Raw genomic sequence first — 23,630 nt, forward strand, 5'->3', positions numbered from 1 at the left:
GCTTCGGCAGCGGCCGGGAAGTCCTGGGGGTGACCTAGGAGATCCCGGGAGTCCCCAAAGCCGGAAAATTCCCTGAAGCCCCCCCCGACCCTCCCCGGTTTCCTCAGCAATTTTGTGGGCGATGCGACAATTTTGGGGGATTTTCGGGCGTTCCCCGTGTCCTCCCCGGGATTTCCCCCCTCCCCTGCTCTTACCGCAGCCCCGAGGGTCCCTCTGCCGCCCCCGAAAAGCCCCAGAAAGGGGCGAGGGATCCCCCGACCCCCGCTGTCCCGAACCCGCCCGGCAGAGCGGGCCGGGCCCGAGCCGCGCCTCGTGAGGGAAATGCAAATTAGAAGGGCATGGGCGGGGTTTGGGGAGACAGGCGTGGTTATGCAAAATAGAGAGCATCAGGCTCAAGTGGCATCCTGGGAGAAAAAGGCGGGGTTATGCTAAATAGATGACATACTGTGCGAAAGGCATCATGGGGGTAAAAGGCGTGGTTATGCAAATTGTGATTACCTCATGCACTAAAGGCATTCTGGGAGAAAAGGGCGGGGTTATGCAAATTTGAATGATGTGATGCAATAACCATCTTGGGAAAAAGAGGCGGGGTTATGGTAATTGAATTACCTCATGCACTAAAGGCATTGTGGGAGAAAAGGGCGGGGTTATGCAAATTTAAATGATGTAATGCGAGAACTGCATCTTGGGAAAAAGAGGTGGGGTTATGCTAATTTAAATTACCTCATGCATGAAAGGCATTGTGGGAGAAATGGGCGGGGTTATGCTAATTTGAATGATGTAATGCGAGAACTGCATCTTGGGAAAAAGAGGTGGGGTTATGCTAATTTAAATTACCTCATGCATGAAAGGCATTGTGGGAGAATAGGGCGGGGTTATGCTAATTTAATATACATGATATTTGCATGGCATTGTGGGAGTTAAAGGCGGGGTTATGCTAATTTTATTTACCTTATGCACGAACGGCATCATGGGAATAATAGGCGGGGTTATGCAAACTAGATGAAACGAGGCGCGAATTGCCGTCTCGGTAAAGGGGCGGGGTCATGCAAATTAAAGCACAATCCCGCATGAATGGCGTTTTGGGAAAAGAGGACCGGCCATGCAAATTAGATCACTGCGCAGCGATCGGCGGCATCATGGCGGATGAAGGTCGGTCAGGCAAACTCGATTCCTTAGTGGCGCGAATTGGAGCTTGACAGTTTTATTGGGGGATTTTCAGAGTTTAGGCCTCGGTGCGCGGGGGGCGCGGGGGGAAATGGGGTTTCAAGCCTTTCCTGAGTCCCCCAAAAGACCTTTTTTCCATTTTCCCCCATTTATCCCCGCAGCTCCTCTCAGCCCCGGCTCGGCAAATCCAACCGCATGGTCCGAGCGGCCAAAAGCCCGAGCGCGGCACCTTCGCCGTGCCTCTGCCGGCCTGTCCGGCCCCGCTGGCCGCGCCGAGAATCCATGAAAAATCTCCTGCAGCTCCCGAGCCTTTCCGCCTCTCCCGGAGCTCCCAGCGCCTCATGAACTTCCCGCGCTGCCGGTCGGAGGAGCGGGGTTATGCATATTAGAGACACAGAGCACCACCACGTCTGCATCATGGGAGCAACATTCTGGGGCAATTCGGAGGACTTCGGGGTCAGTGCCTCAGATACGTGTGCTGACAGTGCGGGAACACACCGGGAAAGTCTCTAAATTGCTAGAAAGGAGGTGAGGGGCGGCGCGGGGGAGACAGTGAGGTGTGTGTTTGTCGAGCGGGGTGCCGGCGGGAGTGTGAGGGAATATCGGTGTATGTTGGCGATCTTGGGCTAAGATGTATTATCCCATCTGTGTTTATCAGTTTAATATGTGCTACGCTCTCGGCGACACAACTTTATAACAGAAGTATGGGCTCGGGAGTTGGATCCGGTGCTTGCTCTCTCTGCTCCACGCATCGTCCCGGTTTTGCAGTGCCTCCGGGAATGGTACAACCCCATCGGGGACCTCTCAACTGTCAAAAACGGACTAAATACAATCGATGACATTGAACCTCACAAATCTGTTGATACTCTACCCGCGAGTTTCTGGCACGGACTTCCTGTCATTCCCGGAGCACACTCTTGCGCCCGGCACATCTTCCATGGAAAAGAACCACCCTTCTCATCCAAGTGCACATGATCAAAATTGAGATTTCTGGGAGTGCAGGGGTTTCAAGACCAAAAGGCACCAGTTGTGCTGGCAGACCACAACGGTTGGGGAGGGAATACAGGTAATCTGGGGGCTCAGGGGGGCATCCAGGGTCTTCTGGGGAGCTCACAAGGGGCTCTGGAGGTGCCTGGGGAAGCCAGAGGAGCAGCGGGAACCTGCAGCTTGAATAAACATCCTTTATTGAATGAGAGCAAGAGACACCACCAAAAAGGGAGAGTCCCCCCCCTCACATCCCCCTCCTCGTCTCAAAGCCCGCGCCCAAGCAGACCCCCCTGCAGGGACACCCGCAGCCCGACGGGAGGAGGGGCGAGGACGGCCTGTCCCCGGGGTCCCCGCTGGTTGCCTCCCGGCCCGCCCACCGCTCGGCGCGGCTGCGCTTCGGCAGCCGGTGATAGCAGTGCGGGGGGTCGGGACACGGTATGTCGCGACAGAGAGGGGCGGGGCGGGGCACGGCGTGATGGAATGTGTCCTGACGGGGGAGGTCACGACGGACGATGTGGCGACGGAGCAGGTCACGCTGGGCTCTGTCACGACATAGCCCACGGCAGCAGCACCGTGACCGTTCCAGGTTCTGGGTGGCTCCAGAGGGCTCCAACCTCCAGGGTCGGGGGTCTCGTGGGGGTCTGGAAGGGTCCCGGGGTTCTCTGGGGGACCACGGGGGGTACCCGGGTGGCTGCGGGCTCAAGAGTAGTGAGACCCGGGGAGATCTGAGTGAGTCTAGGGGTGCCCGGGGTGGGGCTGGGGAATACCACGGGGGTCTGGAGACATTTGGAAGTTCCCTGTGGGGTCTAGGGGGGCTCCACAGAGCTCTTGCTGCACCCAGCACAGCCCTGGGGGACGCTGGGTTCAAGACTTGGGGAGCCCAGGGGGCTCCGGGAGGATCCAGGGCACCCCTGGGAGGGTCTGGGCTCCATGGTCTGGCATCCCGCAGGGGTCTGGGGGACTTCAAGGGGTCACACAGGGGTCTGGGGAGGGACAGGGGGGCCCTGGGGGGCTCCGGGCTCCACTTTTGGAGGGCCCAGGGGGGTCTGGAGAGGCCCAGGGAATCTCGGGCAGTGTCTGAGAGTTCCCAGAGGGGTCTGGAGTGGGGTTGGGGGGACTCCAGGGAATCCCAGGGGTATCTAGGGGTGCCACACAGAGCCCTGGAGGTGTCCGAGGAGAGCCTGGAGGGATCCACAGGGTCCCTGGGCATCTGCAGTCTCCAGACTTGGGGAGTCTGAGGCGCTCTGGGGGCACGGGGGGGCCAGCAGGGGTCTCTCGATTGATGGCGTTCCCAGGGTGGTGGATCTGGGCTGAAGGTGGGTGGGGCAATGGGGATCCGGCCTTCATCCCCCCCTTCCTCCTCCTCCTGAGGGGGCTGTGGGGACCTCCAAGACTGGGGGGATCCCAGCACCAGCCCCCCACGAGCCCCCCGGTTCTGAGGCAGCCCCCTGGGGATCTCATCATCCTCATCCTCAGCCGAGCTCCACAAAAAAGGAGTCTGGGGGTGAGGAAGGAAGTAATTAAATAAAAGCCCTAGGAGCCTCTCCAAAACCAAGGCAGGCCATCCCCCCCACATTCCAGACTCACCTCCTGCTTCCTTGGGGCTCCATAAATGGGGCTGGGAGCATGGGGGGGCAGTGGTGCCTGTGGGGAGAGGGTGGGGCTAGTTAGGGTAAATTTTGACCCACTTTTGGGGTCGATTGAGGACAACTTTAGGGTACTTGTGGAGTATTGTTGGGACGCTTTCACAGTTCTTTTAGAGCACTCTTAGGGCTCTTTTTTGCACACTCACCCTAAAAACAGCACGCGGTGGGCTGGGGGTACCGGCATAAGGGTCCTCCGCCTCCCACCCCGGCAAACTGACCGCTCGTCCTGGGGGTCCCGGCCTTGCCTCCTGCCGGGGGGTCTGGGGGGTCCCTGGACCTGCTGGGGATCACACACTTCACTTGGGGCTGGGGGTATCTCCAGCTCCCCCCCTTCCCTTGGGGCAGGAGCAGTACCTGGGAGCTGGGCTGGGGTCCGCCGGGCCAGGAAGACCCTCAGGTCAGGGAGACCCCAGTGGTGCCGCCTGAGCACGGCCGCGAGGCTCCGGCGCCGCTCGCTCGCCAACTCCCGCCCCAAAAATGCCCCAAAACTCCCCAGGAGCGAGGCCAGACTCTCCACCAGCTCTTTCAGCACCTCGGGCAGGACCCCTCCGACCTCCCCCACGTCCGTCTGGGGGGCCGGCGTGTGTCCATCCCCAGCAGGGCCGGGGGTCAGCAGGCGCCGGACATCGAGAGATTTGACCTCACGACTGAAGAGGCCGCGGTGGCACAGCCGGTTCTCAGTGATCACCACGGGTTTGGGGGGACACAGGGGGCTCCCTAAAGGGAGACCTCCCCACAGGGGAGGCTGCAGCCGGCGGCGGGGGACGGCAGGACGCCGCCGGGAGCCCCCCAAGGTGACCTTTGGGCCGAATTTGGCTGCGTTGCGTTCCCGCTTGGTCCTCAGGCGTTTGGATTTGGAGCGGGTGGGAATGGGGAGGGGGTGTTGGTTTGGTTGCAGAGAGGCCCCCTGGACCCCCCGGTGGTGGCTCATGGTGGCAGTGGCAGCTGGGAGAAGGCTGGAAAAAGGAAGGTTTTTGAGTTTTCCTCCTCAGGTGCCCCCTGGATATCCCCTCAGTTCTCCTCAGGACCCCCCAGTTCGCCCCTTTTTTCCCCTCAGATCTCCCCCAACAGCCCCACGCCCTCCTCGAGGACCCCCAGGCCCCGCTCCAACCCCCATTTCCCCCTCAGATCTCCCCCCACATTCCCTTCTAGTACACCCATTCCCCCTTCGGATCCCCCAGGACTCCCGATCCTCCCCACTTCCCACCCATTTTCCCCCATTTTCCCCGATTTCTCCCCAATTCCCCCACCGGCCCCGACGCCACGCCCCCTCACGCGCCGGCGGGCGCGGCCAGCCCCGGCTCGCGACGGTGGCCGTTATGCGACAAGCGGAGCTCGAGTTTCCCGCACTTCGCTCCGATTGGCCCGCGGTGCCCCAGAGCTCCGGCGCTGATTGGCCGAGGGCGCGGGGGCGGGAAAAGGCGGCGCTCCGAGGGAGGGGCGGGGCTAAGGACAACTGGGGTGACTCGGGAATAATGGGTGGGAATAGGGAAAGGGAATTGGGGAAAGGGAATGAATTAGGGACAGGGAATTGGGGACAGGGAATGAATTAGGGACAGGGAATTGGGGACAGGGAATGAATTAGGGAAAGGGAATTGGGGACAAGGAATGAATTAGGGACAGGGAATTGGGGACAGGGAATGAATTAGGGAAAGGGAATTGGGGACAGGGAATGAATTAGGGACAGGGAATTGGGGAAAGGGAATTGGGGACAGGGAATGAATTAGGGAAAGGGAGTTGGGGACAGGGAATGAATTAGGGAAAGGGAATTGGGGAAAGGGAATGAATTAGGGAAAGGGAATTGGGGAAAGGGAATTGGGGACAGGGAATGAATTAGGGAAAGGGAATTGGGGACAGGGAATGAATTAGGGAAAGGGAATTGGGGACAGGGAATGAATTAGGGAAAGGGAATTGGGGACAGGGAATGAATTAGGGAAAGGGAATGAATTAGGGAAAGGGAATTGGGGACAGGGAATGAATTAGGGAAAGGGAATTGGGGAAAGGGAATGAATTAGGGAAAGGGAATTTGGGACAGGGAATGAATTAGGGAAAGGGAATTGGGGACAGGGAATGAATTAGGGAAAGGGAATTGGGGAAAGGGAATTAGGGAAACGATTAGGGAAAGGGTTAGGGAAAGGGAGAAAAGGAGGAAAATTAGGCAGAACAATAGAGGACAAGGGGAAGAAGTGCGGTACGATGACGGAGATTTGGGGTAACGGGGGAGAACTGGAGGAAACGGGGATATGGGGGAAAATAGGAGAATAGAGAAAATTGTAAATTATTGGGGAAATGGGGATGCACAAAGGGGAAATAGGGATAGTGCAGGAAAACTGGGGGAATATTGCAGGGTAGTGGGAGAAAATGGGACATCGTGGGCTGCAGTTGGGGCTGATGACGGAAAATAGGACAAAGGAGAAAATGGAGAGTAATGGGATTAAATGGGGGAAAACTCGGGATAATGGGGGAAATGGGGGGTAATGGAATTAAATGGGGGGAGATTATGAGGAAAATGGCATAAAATGTGAGGAAATCGGAAATTTGGCTTGATGGGGGAAATTTGGGATAATGGGGGAAAACAGACGCCTCGTCCTCATAACTTGTTCGCAACTTTTTAAAGATTCATTAATGGTTTATTAGCAATTTATCAGGTCCAGGTGAGGAGGGGTCCCCCAATATCCCCCCAGACCATCATCACCTTAATTTGAAGAGGGGCGAGCAGCGCAGCCTTGGGTTACAAAAGCAAAGCCTTTGGGACAGGGGGAGAGAGGGAGCACACAAGGCTTTGGGGAGGGGTCCTGCGGGACCCTGCCCTTCTTCAGGGGGTCTTTAGGGTTTCTCTAGGAGGCTGTCAGCAGTGGGGGGGGTTCCCACATCCTGGTAGGTGGGTTGGACTCCCCGGGAAATGTCCTCGTACATAGAGCATTCGTCCAGGTTCAGCCCCTGTGGAGAGGGAAATTAGGGTAGGGGGTTTGGTTTGGGGGTGATGGACCCCCAGCCCATCTTTAGGGGGGCCCAGGGATCCCTCCCCAGGTCACCTCATAAAGATTTTCCTCCTCACAGGACATTTTCTTGATCTGGGAGAGCTGCTCGTTGGCCCAGCGCTTCTGGGAGGGTGGAAAAAAAGGGGTACAGGGAGGTTTAGGGGACACCCGGGGGGATTGGGGTGGAATTGAGGGGGATTGGGGGTGATGGGGGCGAATTGGGGGCCTCCAGGGGGAATTAGGGGTAGCAGAGGGGAAACTGCAAGTGACAGAGGGAGACTGGGGGATATCCAGGGCGAGAATTAAGGCTGTCGGGGATATTTAGGGAAGGGGGTTTATGGGTAACAAAAAGAATTACAGTTGTCAGAACTGGAATTAGGGACACCGGGAACAGAACTGGGGACACCAGACCAGGAATTAGGGGTAGGAGTCGCCCTTCTTGCTCCCTCCTCACCCTGAAGAGCAGCAGCAGCCCCGGCCCGGCAGCACAGAGCAGTAGCAGCACTCCCTGCGCCGTCAGGATCCTGTTCTTGGTAGCCTCCCCCAGGTCCAGGAACGGCACTGGCACAGGCTCTGATGGACCAGGTGGGTTAGCCAGAGCCCCAAAAAAACCCCCAAAAACATCCCAAGACACCTCCACTCACCACAAACCCTCACGAAAGTCCCACACGACTCTGCAGCCACGTTCTTATGCTCCACACGGCAGAAGTAGAGCCCGCTGTGATTGTGCTCCAGGCGCCGGAAGCTGAGAGTGGAAAGATTCCCCTCCCCACCCACCTCGAGACCCCCACCCCTGACCAGCACCTCCTGGGGCCAGCTGCAGCTCCAGGTGTCACCGCGGTAGCGCTGGGGACACACCTGGAGCCAGGTGACCTTGGCACCTGGCGGTGCCTGGAAGTGGCACTCGATGGTCAGCGGGTCCCCGAGGGCTCCAGAGCGGGAGGTGGGCCCAGGCCACACGTGGACATCGCCCCAGGAGTTGCAGAACGGACCAGAGCAAGGGGTGGTGTTCACAGCCAGGGGGTCTTGGGGGTCCAAGTGCGGCGGGGGAACCGGGGGATAGGCCGACGTCTGGCACTTGGAACCTGTGGGGGACAAAGCAGAGGTCATCGAGGGGCAGTGACCCTGCTGGGGGGTCAGTGCGGACCCTGGGCCACCCATGGCTGGGGGTCTCACACAGGGACTCTGCAGGTGACACCGGGCGGTCCCCGCAGCCCCTCCCCAACCCTGCACCCCCGTTTCAGTTCCTGCTGGGGACAGGAAGCTCCGAGGGAGGGTCCCAAGGGACAGGCTGGCACAGGTGGCCAGAGGGAAGCACTCGATGGTTTTGGGGTCCCCCAGCGACCCACTGGCTGGTTCGAGGGTCCATGTGGCCATGGGGGGGCCACTGGGGAACACCCATTGCAGCGGGGAAGGTTGGGCACCAGTGGGACCCCCGAGATGCCCAGATCCAAACCCTGAGACCCCGGAAGTCTTGAAACATCCGGACCCAACAACCAAGACCCCGGAAATTAGATCCTCAGGACCCCTGAGATCCTCACCCCAGTAATGAGATGCCAGAAACCCTGAAAACTCCAGGACCAAACCTTGACAGCCTGGAACTCCTGAAACCCACAGACCCAAGTCCTGGGATCCCTGGGACCCCAGAGACCCCCTGGCCCAAGGCCTGAGAGCCTGGAACTTCTGAAAGACCCAGGCCGAAACCCTGAGATCCCAGAAATGAGAAGCCCAGAACCCCTAAAATCCCCCAGATCCAAACTCAAACCCTAAGAGCCCTGAAGCCCCCAGACCCAAACTCCGGTAACCAAGCTCCCCAGGCAATACCTGGGAGGAGGAGGAGGAGGAGGAGGAGGCTGAGGATGAGGAGGGGGCTGGGGACCCCCCGTTTTGGGGGAGCCCCCCGGATTTGAGGAGTGTCTGCCATCAGCTGCATCCACCCAGGCCCTGCAGGAGATTCGCCCCAGTGCCCTAAGGGGAAGGAAATGGGGGGGCCGGGCTAAGGGGCACGCCCTATAGCCCCCTCCGAAATCCCCTGGGACATCAGTGTGGGGGACTGGGGAATTGAGGGTCTCAGTGCTGGGATTTGAGTCTAGGGTCTCAGGAGTATGGGGGTCTCACTAGTGGGATGTCACAGTTTGGGTTTGGGGGTTTCAGGGGTACCGCGAGGTTCACGATTTGGGTCCGGGGGTCTGGAGGTTCTCAGCCTTGGGTGTCAAGGTTTGGGTCTGGGGGTTTCCCGGTGCTCTAAGGGGTCCCGGAGTCACGGGCGTTTCCAGCTTGGGAGTGGAGAGCACTTCGGGGTCTGTCCGAGGCTCACACCCCGTGGGGGGACCCGTGTGTCACCTGGGGAGTTCCCGGGGCAGTTCCGCGGGTCCCATCTCCGAGGGGCAGTCCGTGTGTCACCCGGGGGGGCCGCAGCCCCACCCCACTTTCCGCAGGAAGCTGCGGCCGCTCGGGCAGCGCCGGAGCCGCGCTTTGTGTCCGGCCCGGGAAACGCCTTTTTCCGCCCCAAACCCGCCCCAAACCCGCCCCCGGCGGACCCGCCCCCCCCATTTCCTGGATCGTTTCTCCAGCGCGGAAACAGGTACGTGGGAGGGGGGGAGAGGGCAGGGGGGCCGCTGGGTCATCCCCAAACTCCCCCTCAACCCCCCCAGAGTTGCCTTCGCACCACCCCTACGTTCCCATGTGTGTCCCCCGTTCCGAAGAGGTTTTTTTGGGGGTCCGCCCTTGCCCCCCTCACCCCGCCCCGATCTGAATGGGGCCCTTTGTGCGACACGGGAGCCGCTTGGCTAGCGGCGCCGCCCCCTCCCCAGCCGCGACCCCTCCGCAAAACCGCGGCGGGGACGGGGGGAGGGAGAAACCCCCCACAACCCCTGAGACCCCTCCAAATCCTGAGACCCCCCAAACTCCTCGCAGGGCGAGCCCTCCCGCGAGCAGGATGGAGCCGGAAGAGGTTTTTAATGGGGTGAGCCGTGCCCCCCGACCTTGGGGGGCTTCGGAGACCCCCAGAGACCCCGCGGTCATGGGGAGTCCCGGAGTCTCGGCGGTGCCGGGGGCCGCAGGACCTTGGGGAATGGACCCCGCGATGTTGGGGGAGTCAAGGATCTGGGATTTTAGAGTCCCGGGGTTCCCAAGATCACAGGACTCTGGGGGGTCTTGGAGGTCTGGGGGAGGTCGGGGGTTCCCAAGATGTCTTTTCTGGGGGTCTTAGGAATCTCAAGGATCTGGGGGTTCTGAGGGAGTCCTGGGAGTCTCCGGGGTCGTGGGAGTCCCGGCGGTCTGGGGGTCTCTGGTGTCCTGTAGTCTCAGCCTTGGGGTCACGGGGGTCCTGGGGGTATCCCGGCGGGTCTGGGGGATCTCACCAACGCCCCCCAGAGCCCCCCAAATCCCCCCTCCCCCCCCAAGCCCCCCTGCACAGGTGCCCGTGGCCCCCCAGCCGCTGCCATCATCGGCGCCGAGGATGAGGACTTCGAGAATGACATCGAGCCCGTGAGTGTGGGGATGGGTCCCTGGGAGAATGCCCCGGCTTTCCGCCCCCCAAATCCTGACCCCGCTGCCCCTCCGCGCCCCCTCCCCAGACCCCCGAGGAGCAGAACAGCCAATTCCAGAGCCTGGAGCTGCTGCGGCAGCACCCGCTGTCCCTCATGGCCTTCCTGCAGCACGTCGTGCTCCAGTTCGATTCCTGCCCGGTGGTGAGATGGGGAGGGAGCCCCCAGACCCCACAGAGACCCCCCAAAATCTGAGGGGGGTCCTGAGGGAGAAATTCCCGGGGGGGGGGCACCCAAGGGTGGGAGGCTGTACCCTTGGAGTAACTTCTTGTATCTGTTCCCCCCTCCTCGCTGGCAGGGGCTGGAGCTGAGGTAAAATAGGGGAGGGGGAAGGTTTGGGGGGGTCTGGGGGAGCTTTGCGGGGGTTTGGAGTTTTTTTGGGAGGGGGTTACCACACCTTCTCAACCCCCAGCTCTGCTACCTGCACGTGGACATGCTGAGGAGGATGAACCCCAAGGAGGCTAAGAAGCAATTCCTGGAATTCTGCCACTCGTTCCTGGACAAGGCAGGGGTGAGAGACCCCCACAGACCCGTCCCAGACCCCTCCCCAGCCCAGGAATGGTTTCCAAATCCTGACCCCCCACTCTGACAGCTCCTGCGGGTGCCCGTCCCACACCACGTCCAGTTTGAACTGGGTGAGTGACACCACGAGGGGTTGTGAGACCCTCAAACCCCCCTCAAAGCCCCCTCCACGACCCCCTCCTCTTTTTCGGGGGGCCTCTATCCCCGCTTCCCACCCCCCCTGCCCCAACCCTTCAGGAAACTCTGCCGGAAACGAGGCTGGGACCGGAAACTCCCCGAGCTCCCGGAGCTGGGGAGGCTTTGGGGACCCCGAAAACCCCTCGTGGGGACGGGGCTACAAAGTGGGGAGGGGTCTCCACTGCCGCCTGCCCCTCAGAACGGACCCGCCCGGAGCTGCTGTCAGAGGAGACCCAGCGGCGATTCCTGCAGGACATCCAGAACTTCCAGGAGCCGGAGATTTCCCGGCAGCTGGAAGACTTCAGGTCTGGAGTGGGGGGTTAGGGGGAGTTAATTTTGGGGGGGTTTGGGCGACCAATCGCTCGGTGGCCCCCCAGGTCAAAGCGGTTGATGGGAATGACGCCGGGAGAGCAGGAGCTGTCGGAGCTCGAGTGGAGCCGTTCCCGGGATCCCTCGGGATCTGAATCGAAGGAAAAGCAGCTGGCAGAGCAGCTCCTGGCCCGGCTCGAGGAGATGCAGTGAGTGGGGAGGGGGTTCGGGTCACAGGGTGGCCCCCCGGGATGCGTGCCGTGATCCCACGTGGATCCATGGACTCACCACCCGGGGTGCTGAAATCCCGCTGGAATCCGTGGGAACGGCTTCCCAAATACTTGCGAATTTTTCCATAACTGTGCGTTTGCACCGCCCAGAAATCCACGGAACGCCCCCAAATCTGGGGAACGGCCCCAGATCTGTGGCACCGCCCCAAATTTGGATGTATCCCTCCCAAAATCCATGTAATGCCCCCCAAACCCTTGTAAAAAAACCACAAAATCCTTGTAAGCCCCCCCAAATACATGGAATCACCCCCTATAATTGCATAACTCCTCCCCAAATCCATATAAACTCTCCAAATCCATGGATTTGAAGGGGTCTCAGGCAGGATTTGGGGGGTCTGATGAGATTTAGAGGGGTCTCAGGTGGGATTTAGTGGTTTCAGATGGAATTTTGGGGAGTCTCAGGTGGAATCTGGAGATCACCCTCCTCTCCCTCCGCAGCCTCACCATCTCTTCGGATGAGGAAAAAAGGTGAGGGGATGCTCCTGTGGGAACTGGGAACACTCGAGAGGTTTTGAGCGGGTTTTGGGCAACCCCCAGACTCCAAAATCTCCCTCAAAATCCCCCCCAGCTCTGCCATCTTCACCGCCATCACCACCTACATGAAGTTCCTGGGGGTGAAAACCAAGGGGGGCGACGCCAAAAAATCCAAATCCAACTTTTTCCGTAAAAAGGTGAGACCACCCCCCTAATTCCCACAAACACCCTTGACCCACCCCAGACCCCTGCTGACTCTCCCTTTTCGCACAGATTTCCGGGAAGGAGCCCCAGGGAAAGGGCCGGAAGGGATTCAGCCTCCCTGGGGCAGCTCTTTGGGGTCGTGATGCCCACAGTGAGTGGGGGGCTACGGGGGGGGTGGGTTGGGAGACACCTCCCCACCTTCTGCACAACCCCCGTGTCCTTTTTTGCCCCCTCCCCACATTTTGTTTCGTAGGTGCCGAGTTCAGGCAAGGCAAAGGCCCCGAGGGCGAAGGTACCCCTGGACCCCCACCCCATTTATCCCTACCCCTCCCGAGGGGGCTCAGCCCCCACCCCATTAACCACCCCCCCACGCTGGGGGGCTCAGTTCAGCCTCCCCCAATTCTCCCACACACCTATACTCGACATGGGGGTTCCTCAGTTTTGGGGGGACTCACAACTCCGCAGAGATTTCGCGGGGAGCCCTGGGGGCTTCACCTGACCTTCCCCTTGCCCCCCCAGTCGAAAAGCTCCCCCACCCGGAACGGAGGGGCCTGAGGGGGGCCGAGCGCATTGAGGGGGGGTCCTCCCGCCCCCCCCGAGGTGGGGGGGGCACAGCTGGGACCCCCGACCCCTCCCCCAGCCTGGCCATCGCCGTGACTCCCCCAGGCGGGGACAGCGCCGAGGCTGAACCAGGTGAGGGGTGCCTTTTTCTGGGGGGTGGGGGTCTCATTGCCCCACCACCTCACCCTAACCCTGCTTCACACACAGGACCAGACCCCCAGGGACCCTCAGAATTGGGGGAATCTCCCCCGGAGCCCTCTTCAGGAGAGCATCACCCGGCAGAGGAGGGGGCTGAGAGCGAGAGGTGAGTGAGACTCCCCCAAATTGAGGGTGTTTCCCCCAAACCCCAATTGTCTTCCCCAAACGCCCACCCTCAAGGTAACCCCCTCCCCAAGTTATCCTCCCACCAAAATTAACTCTCCCCAAATTACCACACATAAAGTAATTCCCCCAAATTAACCCCCCAAAATTTAGCCCCGTTCACAAATTAAAGTCCTCTCCAAATTAGCCCACTCCCCAGATTAACCCCTTAAATACCCCCCAAATTAATACCTCCATCAAAATGAAACCCCTCATCCAAATGAACCCCCTCCCCAATTAAACCACCTCCCAGATTAACCCCCCCGAGCCTTTTGGGAGCTGAGACACATCACCCCAATTAACCCCACCTCAAATTACCCCTCCCCGGATGCTTCTGGGAGCTGGGACCCCTCCCCAAATTAATTCTCTCCCCAGACGCCGCCTCAGGTTGGTGACCCCCCCCTTGCATGACCCTGGGGGGAGCTCGGCGTTGCCCCCCCCCAAATTAACCAGCTAAGTACTTCCCCTACCCCCCCATCCCCGCATGGACCCCCCAAAATCACTCATCCCCTTCCCCTCCCTTTCTTTTGCATGCCCCCCGCCTTTCTGTGTCCGTCCTTGTCCTGTCTGTGCCCCCCCCTTTTCTTTTGCTTTTTTGGGGCCCCCCCTCAGGATTCCCGGGAAGCTGGGGCGCTCCGAGAGCCTCCGGGTGCCCGAGCGACGCCGCTCCCAAAGGCTGGGGGGGGGTCGCCAGGCCCCGCCGCGCTCCCGCAGCAACGTCGACCTGCAGGGAGCCCCCCCCACGTAGGTCGGGGGAGGGTCTCGGGGAGAGGACCCCCAGCTGGGGATTTTGGGGAGGGGGAGTCACCACAGGACACCCCCCGGGGTTTGTAGCGGGAGGGTCACTCAGGACAGCCCCGTGCAATCCCCTCCCATGGGACTGACACTGGGGGGCTGCCCAGGGTGCTCCCCCCAGATTCCCTGACCCCCTCCTCTTTTTCCTGCCCCAGCCTGGAGCCGGGGGGGCCCGGGGGGGGGGACCCCCCGCCCTTTCTGCCTCGGCAGCCTGAGGAGGCTGTGCCGCGCCTGGAGCCGGAGCTGGAGCAGGAGCCGCCGGCCTGGCGGGAGCTCGCGGCCCCCGACGCCCTCCTCAGGCTGCCCCAGCGCGAGGTGCGGCGCCAGGAGGTCATCAACGGTGAGGGGAACCCCAACAACGACCCCAGAAAAGGATTTCGCACCCCCAAGACCCCCCGGGACCCCCCAAACCTCTCCAAACAGCCCCTGAACCCACCAGGACCCTGAAAGTCCCCCAAATGCTGGTTGTCCCAGACAAGGTGCAGGGCCAGGGAGTCATCAGCAGTGAGGGGAACCCCACAACTGACCCCAGTAATCAACTTGCCACCCTCAGAAACCCCCAGGGATCCCTCAAGCCCCTGCAGGGCCCCTCCAAGACCCCCCAAATTACCCTCCAGAGCTGCTCCAGGCAGAGCTGTGGGAGCTGATGGAGCTCCACCAATCACCACAGAGATGCCCCAAAATCCCTTTGAGATCCTCCCAAAATCACTCAGAGACCCTTCAAGGACCCTCCAGACCTCGTCAAATCCCTCAGAAACCCCCAAACCCCACAAACCCACCCGTTCCAGAGCTGTTCCTGATAAAACACAAGCATGTCTGGATGCCAAGGGAGCTGCTGGAGCTCCCCAAATCACCCCTAAATCACCCCCAAATCCCTCTGAGACCCCTACAAACACCCTCAGGGACCCCGCAAAGACCCTTAGTCCCCCCCCGGGCCCCCCAAACCCCTCAGGACCCCCGAAGATGCCCCAAACCCCCTGTTGCAGAGCTGTTCCTGACGGAACACGCCCACGTGCGGATGCTGCGTGTGCTGCTGGAGCTCTTTTACCAGCCCATGCTCCGCGAGGGGTTTTTCGACGAGCAGGAGCTTTCCAACATCTTCCCAAGCCTCGAGGATCTCGTGGAAGTTCACAGTGAGTCGGGGAGGTCTGGGGGGGGATCTGGGGGGGTCCCCCGGGGGAATTTCGGGGTTTTTTTGAGGGGGTGTAACCCCCCTTGTCGTGTCCCAGCCTTGTTCCTCGACAGCCTCAAAAAGCTGCGGGAGGAGAGCGGCTTCATCATCGCCGAGATTGGGGATGTGCTGCTGGCCAGGGTGGGTTTTTAGAGGCATTTTGGGGTGTCCATGGGGAAATGGGGGGGTTGGGGGGTCTTGGGGACAAAAACAAAGGGTCCCTGGAGGTGTCACCCGTGGGGTCTTGGGTCCATTGTTGCTGGGGTTGGGGATGTGCTGCTGGTCAGGGGGAGACTGGGGGCTTTGAGGGAGTTTCGGGAGGTCTGGGGCCTTGGAGGGAACTCAAGGGAGTTTGGGGGGCCTGGGGGTCTTGGGGTGGAAATGGAGAGGCTGTGGGGGGCTTCTGTGAGTCTGGGGATCCGTGTCAGTGCGAGGGGCTCGTGTTTGACTCTGGAGTCTCACCTGTGATTTCAGGGGCATTTCACACGTGTTCTGGGGGTCCCCCCATGACTTTGGGGGTCTCACCTGAGCCTTGGGGGTCTCACTGATAATTTTGGGGTCCCCCCGGGGTTTGGGGGCCCCTTTACCCCCCCAGTTCGAGGGCACCGAGGGCAGCTGGTTCCAGAAGATCTCAGCGCGGTTCTGCAGCCGACAGAGCTTCGCCCTGGAGCAGCTCAAGGCCAAGCAGAGGAAGGACACCAGGTTCAACCAGTTCATCCAGGTACCCCAAAACCCCCCCAGACCACCCCAAAATCACCCCATGGGCACCGCAAAAAATCTGGGAGGGATTAAAGGGGGGGATTTTGGGGATCAGCGCAAGGACATGAGGTTTAATCAGTTCACCCAGGTATCCCAAAACCCCCCCGTGACACAAAAAACATCCCCAGAACCCCCATAAATACCCCCAGGGACCCCAGAAATACACTCTGAGCATCCCAAAATATTTAGGAGGGGACTGGGGGTATTTTAGGGGTAATTTGGGGGGTCAGAGGGGACTTGGGTGGTCAGCTCAAGGACACAAGGTTTAATAAATTCATCGAGGTAACCCAAAAAGACCCCCTGGGACCCCCAGAACCATCCTCTAGAGGACCCCAGAAATACAGCCCGGGTAGCCAAAACCCGTGAGTACCCCCCAAAACTTGGGACCACCCCCAAAATCCATCTGGGATCCCTCAGGAGGCCGAGAGCCGACCCCGGTGCCGGCGGCTGCAGCTCAAGGACATCATTCCCACGGAGATGCAGAGGCTCACCAAGTACCCCCTGCTGCTGCTCAGCATCACCAAATGCACAGGTGAGGAGTCCCAAAACCCCCCTGAACCCCAAAAACACCTGAACCCCAGAAAAACCCCATTCTGAACCCCTCATCCTCCCAAAAAAACCCCCAGAAGCTGCAGCTGAGCGGGCCAAGGTGGAGCAGGCGGCTGAGTGCTGTCGCCAGATCCTCAACCACGTCAACCAGGAGGTCCGGGACATGGAGAACCTCATGGTAGGACCCCCAAAATCCCCCCAAATCGCCCCAAATCCGCGGCAGGATCCACTACCTGCAATGACCCTCTGTCACCAGCAGAGGGCGCCGGCGCGTCACACATCCTTAAAACAGCTTCTGGGACCCCAAAATCCCCTTGGGACCAACCTTTGAGACCCCAAAATCCCCTTGGAACCAACCTTTGAGACCCCAAAATCCCCTTGGGACCAACCTTTGGGACCCCAAAATCCCCTTGGAACCAACCTTTGGGACCCCAAAATCCCCTTGGAACCAACCTTTGAGACCCCAAAATCCCCTTGGGACCAACCTTTGAGACCCTAAAATCCCCTTGGGAACCTCTGGGACCCCAAAATCCCCTTGGGACCAACCTTTGGGACCCCAAAATCCCCTTGGGACCAACCTTTGGGACCCCAAAATCCCCTTGGGACCAACCTTTGGGATCCCAAAATCCCCTTGGGACAAACCTTTGAGACCCCAAAATCCCCTTGGGACAAACCTCTGGGACCCCAAAATCCCCTTGGGACCAACCTTTGGGATCCCCAAAATCCCCTTGGGACAAACCTCTGGGACCCCAAAATCCCCTTGGGACCAACCTCTGGGACCCCAAAATCCCCTTGGGACCAACCTTTGAGACCCTAAAATCCCCTTGGGAACCTCTGGGACCCCAAAATCCCCTTGGAACCAACCTTTGGGACCCCAAAATCCCCTTGGGACCAACCTTTGGGATCCCCAAAATCCGCTTGGGACCAACCTTTGAGACCCTAAAATCCCCTTGGGAACCTCTGGGACCCCAAAATCCCCTTGGGACCAACCTCTGGGATCCCCAAAGTCCCCTTGGGACAAACCTCTGGGACCCCCGGAATCCTCCCCTGGTTCTCACAAACCTCTTGGGACCCCCAAAATCCCCCCGGGATGCCCCAAACTCCCCCCTTGCCCCCGCAGAAGCTCAAGGATTACCAGCGACGCCTCGACCTCTCCAACCTGAAGCAGAGCACAGACCCCCTGCTGAGCGAGTTCAAGGTGATTGGGGGTCCCAGGACCCCCAAATCCACAGTCTTGACCCTTCCCAAATACATCCCAAGCCCCCCAAATCCCCAATTGAACCCCCGCAGTTTCACCACTCTGACAACCCCAAACATCCCAGATCCCCACGAATCCTGTCCTGAAGCTCACAATTCCCCTCTCTGTCCTTCCCAAATCCTCTCCCAATTCCCCCCAAATCCTCCCAAATTCCCCCCAAATCCCCTCCAAATTCCACCAATTCCCCTCCCTGTTCCCTGCAAACCCCTCTGATGCCCCCAAAGCCTCCCCAGTTCTCCCCAGAGCACCAACTTCACCAAGCACAGCCTGGTTCACAATGACAGCCCAGTCACCCCCAAACCGCCCCCAAATCACTCCCAAACCACTCCAAATCCCCTCCAAACTGCTCCCTGCCCCCCCACCCAAACCCCGAAATCCCCCAAAACTCCCACAGAACGCCAACATCCCCAAGCACACCCTGGTGCAGGGGGGGCCCCTTTCCCCCAGATTCCCCCCCATAACCTCCCCAAACGCACCCAAATTTCCCCAAAACCCCCTCCAAACCCTTCCCTGGCCCCGGCAAACCCCCAAAACCTCCCCAAAAACCCCAAAATGCCCCCCAGAACACGGACATCACCAAGCGCACCCTGGTGCACGAGGGACCCCTGACGTGGCGCGTCACCCGCGACAAGGCTGTGGGTGAGCACATTTCGGGGGATCCCCGAGGGTCCGGCGGGAGGTGCCTGCCACCCCCCAGCCGACCCCACCTGGATTTTGGGGACCCCCGCAGAGGTGCAGGTGCTGCTTTTGGACGACCTGCTGGTGCTGCTGCAGCGGCAGGAGGAGCGGCTGGTGCTGCGCTGCCACAGCCGGACGCTGGCCCCGGCGCCCGACGGCAAGCAGATGCTGAGCCCTGTCATCCGCCTGCGCTCAGCCATGACCCGGGAGGTGGCCACAGGTCCGGGCAGCTTCCTTTTGGGGGGCAGAGGCTGTTTTTGGGGGGCTCGCCGTGAGTTTTGGCGTGCTCGCCTTGGTTTGAGTGATTTCAGTTCAGTTTGGGGGCAGCTGGTTCGGTTTGCGCTCATCGGTGGGCATTAGGGATGATTTTGGGGTTTTAGGGGCTCCTTCTGGGGTGCAGGAGGGTTTCTTTTGGGAAGCAGGATTTGGTTTTGGGGTAGTCACCTCTTTTTGAGGGAGTTCAGTTCAGTTTGGGGGAGCCTGGTGCAGTTCAGGCTCATTTGGCAGCACTTGGGGCTTGTTTTGGGGGGTGTAGGAGTGGAGTGTAGGGTGTACAGGGGCTGGTGTTGGGTGTAGGGATTGTTTTTAGGATACTCATCTTGGTTCTGGATTGCTCACGTCAGGTTTGGGGTGTAGAACTCGGTTTGGGGAGAGCCCAGTTCAGTTTGGGCTCATTTGGGGCACTTCTGGCTCATTCTAGTCACTCTGGGTTTGTTTTGGGGACACAGGAATGGTTTTGGGGTGTTCAGGACTTGGTTTTGAGGTGTAGGAGTTGTTTTTGGGGTGCCCACCTCGGTTTTGGGATGTAGGAGTTGATTTTAGGAGCTAAGGTCTCACTCTGAGCCACTCAAGGCTGGATTTGGGGATCCTGGGCTGGTTTTTGGGAGGATCCCAGCACAGGGTTCCCCCAAAACCCCCTGACCCCCCGAATTTCCCTTCCTCCCCCAGACCACAAGGCCTTTTACGTCATCATCAGTTGGGAAAACGGGGCCCAAATTTATGAGTTGGTGGCTCAGAGTGTCTCCGAGAGGAAAAAGTGAGGAGGGGGCAGCTCTGGGTGGCCTAGGGGGGTGTTTGGGGGTCCTGAGGTGGTTTGGGGGTCCTGGAGAGGGAGCTGGGGGGTCCCGTGGGGCATCTGGGGAGAGGTTGGGTGTTTCAGGAGAGGTCTGGGGGGGTTTGGGAAGTCCTGGGAGGGTCTGAGAGTTTCTGATGGGAGGATTGGGGGTGCCTGGGGGGTTTTGGGGATTTTGGAGGTGGTGTTGGGGGGCTTGGGGGGTCATGAGGTTTTTTTGGGAGGTCCTGGGGGGCTTTTTGGGCATCCCTGGGGGGACTGTGGGGGGTCCCAGGGAGAATTCGATGGCTGGGGGGTCTGGTTTGGGATTTTGGGGGTCCTGACCCCCCCGACCCCCCAGCTGGTGCAGCATCATCAGTGACACCGCGGGGTCCCTCAAGCTGCCAGCGTCCCACCGGGCCAAGGCGGCGCGGGCTGGGGGGGGACACAGCCCCCAGGGCCACCTGGAGTGAGTAAAAACCCCAAAAAACCCAAAAATCCAACCAGAGACCCCCCAGATCCACCCAAACATCCGCAGGGCCGCTCGGAGAGAGTGGAACACCAAAAAAAACAACCCCAAAAATGCATCCAGACACCACCCACACCCCCCAAAACCCACCCCGAACCCACCCCGAGCCACTCCCAGCCCCCAGCTCCCCCCAGAGCCCCCCTCAGCACCCCTAAACACCCCCAAAGCCCCTCCAAAATCTCCCCCACCCTCCCCAGATAACCCAGGGGGCCTTTGGGGGAATTTTGTGGAGGGTTGGGGGGATTTGGGGGGTTTTGGGGTCTCTTTGCTGACCCTTCACCCCTCCCAGTTACCGGGAGTCCTCTGAGAACGGGGGGGGAGCCCTGAAGGAGTCGCTGCCCCTGGATGGTGAGTGGGGGGCCGGGGGGGTGTCTGGGTTTTAGGGGTCTTGGAGAGAGATTTAGGGGATCTGGGGGGGATTCGGGGGGTTCTGAGGGTCCCAATTTGGAGGGTTCTGGGGGGATGGATGTCCTGAGGGCTGTTTGGGCAGGTTTTGGGTGCTCCAGGAGAGGTTTGGGGGGGTCCCAGGGATGGTTTTGGGGTTCCTGGGTGGTTTTTGGGGTTCCTGGGAGGGTTTGGGTTGCACTTTGGGGTGTCCCAAGAGGGTCCTGCAGAGCGGGAGAAGGACGGAGATCTGGAAGGCACCAAATTCGGGGGCGTTTGGGGGTCGTGGGGGGCTTTGGCATGTCCCGCGTGGTTTTGAGGTTCCCAGGGGTGTTTTTGGGGTGTCCCGGGGGGTCTCAGCCCCTGCTCGCTCCCCCCAGAGCGGGAGAAGGACGGAGCTGTGGAAGGCACCGAATTCGGGGGCCAACCTGAGAAACGCGAGGCCGAGAGGGGAGGGCTGGGGGGGCTCCCCAGGACCCCCCGCGGCCCCGAGGGGAGGGGGCTGGCGGACGCTGCCCTGCAGAGAGGTGAGACCCCCCAAGACAGCTGGGACCCCCTTGAAACCCACAATCCCCCCCAAAACACCCCAAAACCACCACAACTCTCCCAAACACCCCCAAATCCCACCCAAACCGTCCCAATCCCCCAAAGCCCACCCGACCCACCCAAAACCTCACCCAGACACTCCCAAACCCCTCAAACTGCCCCAACCCCCCAAAAACTCCCCCTAAAACCCCTCAAAATCCCCCCTCAAAGCCCCCAAGCCCCTTTGCTGTGCCCCCAGTGGCGGCGCTGCGGCAGCTGCTGCGGGCAGAGGGGGGGGCCGGGGAGGCGCCCCTCCCCCCCGAGCAGGATTTGGGGGGTCCCGGCGGGGATCCCCCCGAGCAGGAGCGGAGACACGCGGGAGATGGGGCCGAGAGCGACGGGGAGCGCCCCGAGGGGGGGGCCGCAGGTGCGGGGGGCTCCCGAATTTGGGGGGTGGGCGAGGAAAGGCGGGGGGTCTGCAGGTACGGAAAAAAGGGTCGGGGGCAAAAAGGGTCGGGGGCAAAAAGGGTTGGGGGGCAAAAAGGGTCAGGGGGCAAAAGGGTCGGGGGCAAACAGGAGGTTGAGGGGCAAAAGGGTCGGGGGTACGAGGAGGTTGAGGGGCAAAAAGGGTCGGGGGGCAATACGAGGAGGTCAGGGGCGCGGGGGGACAAGGAAAGGGGGGCCACGTGCAGGGGAGGGCACTGAAATCGGGGGGGTCGTGGAAAGGAGGGGCTCTGCAGGTATGGGGGGGCAAAAAAGGGGAGGGGGCCGAGGAAAAGAGGGGGGTCGAGGAAAGGGGCTCCCGGGGAAGGGGAGCACCAGAATTTGGGGAGGTGGTCCTAACTTCCAAAGTGTGATCTCCCCTTTCAATCTCTCCCAGGGGGAGCCCCCAACGGCCCCTGGGGCATTCTGGGGGGGCTGCCCGAGGGAGGGGGTCCTGAGCAGAGCCTCCCCCCCAGGCTGGGGCTCCCCCCCGGCCCAGCAGCCTGGCTGGGGGCTGAACTGGGAGCACTGGAGGAGAGCCTGAGGGGGCTCAAGGTGAGGGGGGTGCGAGACCCCCGGGGGGGCGCGGGGGCTCCCAATGAGGAATATTGGTGGGGTTGGGATTTTTGGGGCATCCAGGGCATGGTTTGGGGGGCTTATGGGGGACTGTGGGAGGGTTGTGGGGGTCTGTAGGGCTCTGTGACCCCTAAAAGGGCTGGTGAGGATCTTGACCCTCCCCAAAGTGGGTGTGAAGACACCCCAAAAGGGGTGGGGGATCTATCATCCCATAAAGAGGGGCTGTGGGGGTCTCTGCCCCACAAAAAAAGGGGTGTAGGGACCCCGATAGTGGAGCCGGGAAGGTCTGGACCCCCATAATGGGGGTGGGGGGGTCTTGCCTCTCCCTCCAAAAGGGGGTGTGGGGAACCCCCCAGTAACCTCCCCCCCTTCCCGCCAGGAAATCGAGGACCATTACTGGCAGCTCTTCCTGGCCAAGCGCAGCCTCTTCACATGAGAGCACGTGAGGAGGGGCTCTCCTGAATTTGGGGGTTCCGGGGGTCTCCCCGCGCCCCCCCTGACTCCCCTTTCCCCCCAGGAGGATTCGCCTCCCGCTTCAGCTCGCGGCTGCAGTACCAGGATGCTCCACCGGAGGGCGACAAGCCCCGGGCCCGATGGTTTTGGGGAGGGGTCCTCACGCCCCCTCCTCCTTTTTTATTTTGGGGTGGGGGAGATTCACCCTCACCCCGCTCTGGGGGGATCCCCCGCTGTGCCCCCCCGCCATGCTGTTCTGTTTTTATACATTTGCTGCCATTTTATATAAATTTATATATATGGGGAGGAGACCCTCCCCAGTTTTAGCTGTTGGGGGGTGTGGGGGATGATGTACATAAATTGGGGGGGGGGGTGTCACTAAACACCTCCCCCGGCGCTCCCACCCCCCCCAATTTTGGGTGGAAAACCAAAGAATTTGGGAAAATGCCAAATAAATTCGATGTTGCTTCCGCCACGCTGGGGTTTTTGTGGGGGTTGAGAGCGGGGTCCCCTCCACAACCCACCGGGAACCCCCCCAGGCCGAGACCACCCCCCCAAATAAAACGACGCCGAGCGAGGGGTCTTTTATTGCTTGAGCAGCCGCCGGGGGCGGCAGCAGGGGGGATATTTACAGGGCAGAGCCGCAGGAATTTGGGGAGGGGTCTTTTTTGGGGGGGGGGTTCGTTCCTCCATCACGACGACACAAGCGGGGGGCCACGGAGGGGGGGCACAACCATATTGCACTTCCAGTGGGGGGGGCTAAAAAGGGGAGGGGGCACGAAGTCGCCCCCTCCCCAAAATCAGCGTTGGAAATGGGGAGGGGGCGGGGGGAGGTGGAGCCCCCGCCGGGTTTGTCCTTGGGGGAGGATCCCCTAATTTGGGGGGTGGGAGCGGGGGGCGATCCGGGCTTTCTCCAGTGTCTGTTTCCCCCGCGCTATGGGGGGCTCAGGGCTGGGTGGGACTCCCCCGAGTTTAGGGGAAGTCAGGGTTGTACGTGAGACCCTCCCCAATTTACGGGGGGGGGCAGAGCCGGACGTGGGACCCTCCCCAATTTACGGGGGGGGCAGAGCCGGACGTGGGACCCTCCCCAGTTTAGGGGGTGTCGGGGCAGGATGTGGGCCCCCCCCACCCGGGGGTCTCCCCGCCCTCCGCCCCCCGGGGCTCTCTCAGGTGCGGGCGGGGCCCTTCCCGCG

General features: G+C 60.7%; 3 protein-coding genes, 1 long non-coding RNA gene and 1 pseudogene across 12 annotated transcripts; 3 read left to right on the forward strand and 2 right to left on the reverse strand.

The window, feature by feature from the left end:
• Positions 1 to 1,042: 1,042 nt before the first annotated feature.
• Positions 1,043 to 2,022, forward strand: LOC146423469 (uncharacterized). The gene is made up of 2 exons (XR_014847456.1): positions 1,043 to 1,152; positions 1,329 to 2,022. It is a non-coding gene; the product is annotated as an uncharacterized LOC146423469 (long non-coding RNA).
• LOC146423470 (U2 spliceosomal RNA) lies at positions 1,780 to 1,960 on the forward strand (annotated as a pseudogene).
• Positions 2,023 to 2,397: 375 nt separating the features above from the next.
• Positions 2,398 to 5,308, reverse strand: LOC146423471 (uncharacterized). Of its 3 annotated transcripts, XM_085044652.1 has the most exons (5): positions 5,051 to 5,308; positions 4,155 to 4,756; positions 3,947 to 4,080; positions 3,742 to 3,798; positions 2,398 to 3,652 (listed from the first exon to the last, which is right to left on the reverse strand). In XM_085044652.1, exons 2-5 carry the CDS (start codon positions 4,729 to 4,731, stop codon positions 2,399 to 2,401), a joined length of 2,022 nt encoding a protein of 673 aa, XP_084900778.1. In that variant the 5' UTR covers positions 4,732 to 4,756; positions 5,051 to 5,308; the 3' UTR covers position 2,398. The 3 variants fall into 3 exon arrangements, with proteins under 3 accessions (XP_084900778.1, XP_084900779.1, XP_084900777.1); XM_085044653.1 differs by lacking the exon at positions 5,051 to 5,308 and having other exon boundaries at positions 3,947 to 4,077; positions 4,155 to 4,861; XM_085044651.1 differs by lacking the exon at positions 5,051 to 5,308 and having other exon boundaries at positions 4,155 to 4,861.
• Positions 5,309 to 6,408: 1,100 nt separating this feature from the next.
• Positions 6,409 to 9,280, reverse strand: CD79A (CD79a molecule). Its single transcript, XM_085044748.1, has 6 exons — positions 9,125 to 9,280; positions 8,606 to 8,749; positions 7,426 to 7,866; positions 7,236 to 7,354; positions 6,836 to 6,904; positions 6,409 to 6,740 (listed from the first exon to the last, which is right to left on the reverse strand). Exons 2-6 carry the CDS (start codon positions 8,712 to 8,714, stop codon positions 6,627 to 6,629), a joined length of 852 nt encoding a protein of 283 aa, XP_084900874.1. The 5' UTR covers positions 8,715 to 8,749; positions 9,125 to 9,280; the 3' UTR covers positions 6,409 to 6,626.
• Positions 9,281 to 9,305: 25 nt separating this feature from the next.
• ARHGEF1 (Rho guanine nucleotide exchange factor 1) lies at positions 9,306 to 22,912 on the forward strand. Of its 7 annotated transcripts, XM_085044743.1 has the most exons (33): positions 9,306 to 9,365; positions 9,698 to 9,746; positions 10,187 to 10,270; positions 10,360 to 10,473; positions 10,742 to 10,840; positions 10,922 to 10,964; positions 11,228 to 11,333; positions 11,406 to 11,546; positions 12,066 to 12,095; positions 12,196 to 12,298; positions 12,375 to 12,456; positions 12,559 to 12,597; positions 12,825 to 12,998; positions 13,074 to 13,170; positions 13,602 to 13,613; positions 13,839 to 13,970; positions 14,177 to 14,361; positions 15,008 to 15,154; positions 15,251 to 15,333; positions 15,788 to 15,913; positions 16,369 to 16,483; positions 16,578 to 16,678; positions 17,621 to 17,698; positions 18,322 to 18,397; positions 18,489 to 18,656; positions 19,385 to 19,472; positions 19,849 to 19,956; positions 20,306 to 20,364; positions 20,781 to 20,927; positions 21,185 to 21,352; positions 21,806 to 21,963; positions 22,364 to 22,426; positions 22,502 to 22,912. In XM_085044743.1, the coding sequence occupies exons 2-32, from the start codon at positions 9,720 to 9,722 to the stop codon at positions 22,418 to 22,420; spliced, it is 3,147 nt and encodes a 1,048-aa protein (XP_084900869.1). In that variant the 5' UTR covers positions 9,306 to 9,365; positions 9,698 to 9,719; the 3' UTR covers positions 22,421 to 22,426; positions 22,502 to 22,912. The 7 variants fall into 7 exon arrangements, 6 of the variants coding, with proteins under 6 accessions (XP_084900869.1, XP_084900868.1, XP_084900871.1 ...); XR_014847522.1 differs by lacking the exon at positions 22,502 to 22,912 and having other exon boundaries at positions 21,157 to 21,352; XM_085044742.1 differs by having other exon boundaries at positions 22,364 to 22,912.
• The last annotated feature ends 718 nt before the right edge of the window (positions 22,913 to 23,630 follow it).

This window comes from Lichenostomus cassidix, unplaced genomic scaffold (assembly GCF_008360975.1).
Source record: "Lichenostomus cassidix isolate B80296 unplaced genomic scaffold, HeHo_3.0 HiC_scaffold_37, whole genome shotgun sequence".
NCBI lineage: Eukaryota > Metazoa > Chordata > Aves > Passeriformes > Meliphagidae > Lichenostomus > Lichenostomus cassidix.

What these genes read in the sequence shown, in the direction of transcription:
- LOC146423471 (XM_085044652.1), bottom strand. Translation starts at nt 4,731, where the DNA reads ATGAGCCACCACCGGGGGGTCCAGGGGGCCTCTCTGCAACCAAACCAA. An exon ending in GACCCCAGCCCAGCTCCCAG is followed by an intron (nt 4,081 to 4,154) that starts GTACTGCTCCTG and finishes TGTGATCCCCAG; the next exon opens with CAGGTCCAGGGACCCCCCAG. An exon ending in GAGCCCCAAGGAAGCAGGAG is followed by an intron (nt 3,653 to 3,741) that starts GTGAGTCTGGAA and finishes CCTCACCCCCAG; the next exon opens with ACTCCTTTTTTGTGGAGCTC.
- ARHGEF1 (XM_085044742.1), top strand. Translation starts at nt 9,720, where the DNA reads ATGGAGCCGGAAGAGGTTTTTAATGGG. An exon ending in CGTTCCTGGACAAGGCAGGG is followed by an intron (nt 10,841 to 10,921) that starts GTGAGAGACCCC and finishes CCACTCTGACAG; the next exon opens with CTCCTGCGGGTGCCCGTCCC. An exon ending in CAGCATCACCAAATGCACAG is followed by an intron (nt 16,484 to 16,577) that starts GTGAGGAGTCCC and finishes AAAAACCCCCAG; the next exon opens with AAGCTGCAGCTGAGCGGGCC.
- CD79A (XM_085044748.1), bottom strand. Translation starts at nt 8,714, where the DNA reads ATGCAGCTGATGGCAGACACTCCTCAAATCCGGGGGGCTCCCCCAAAA. An exon ending in GACTTTCGTGAGGGTTTGTG is followed by an intron (nt 7,355 to 7,425) that starts GTGAGTGGAGGT and finishes CTGGTCCATCAG; the next exon opens with AGCCTGTGCCAGTGCCGTTC. An exon ending in GGCTGCTGCTGCTCTTCAGG is followed by an intron (nt 6,905 to 7,235) that starts GTGAGGAGGGAG and finishes CCACCCTCCCAG; the next exon opens with AAGCGCTGGGCCAACGAGCA.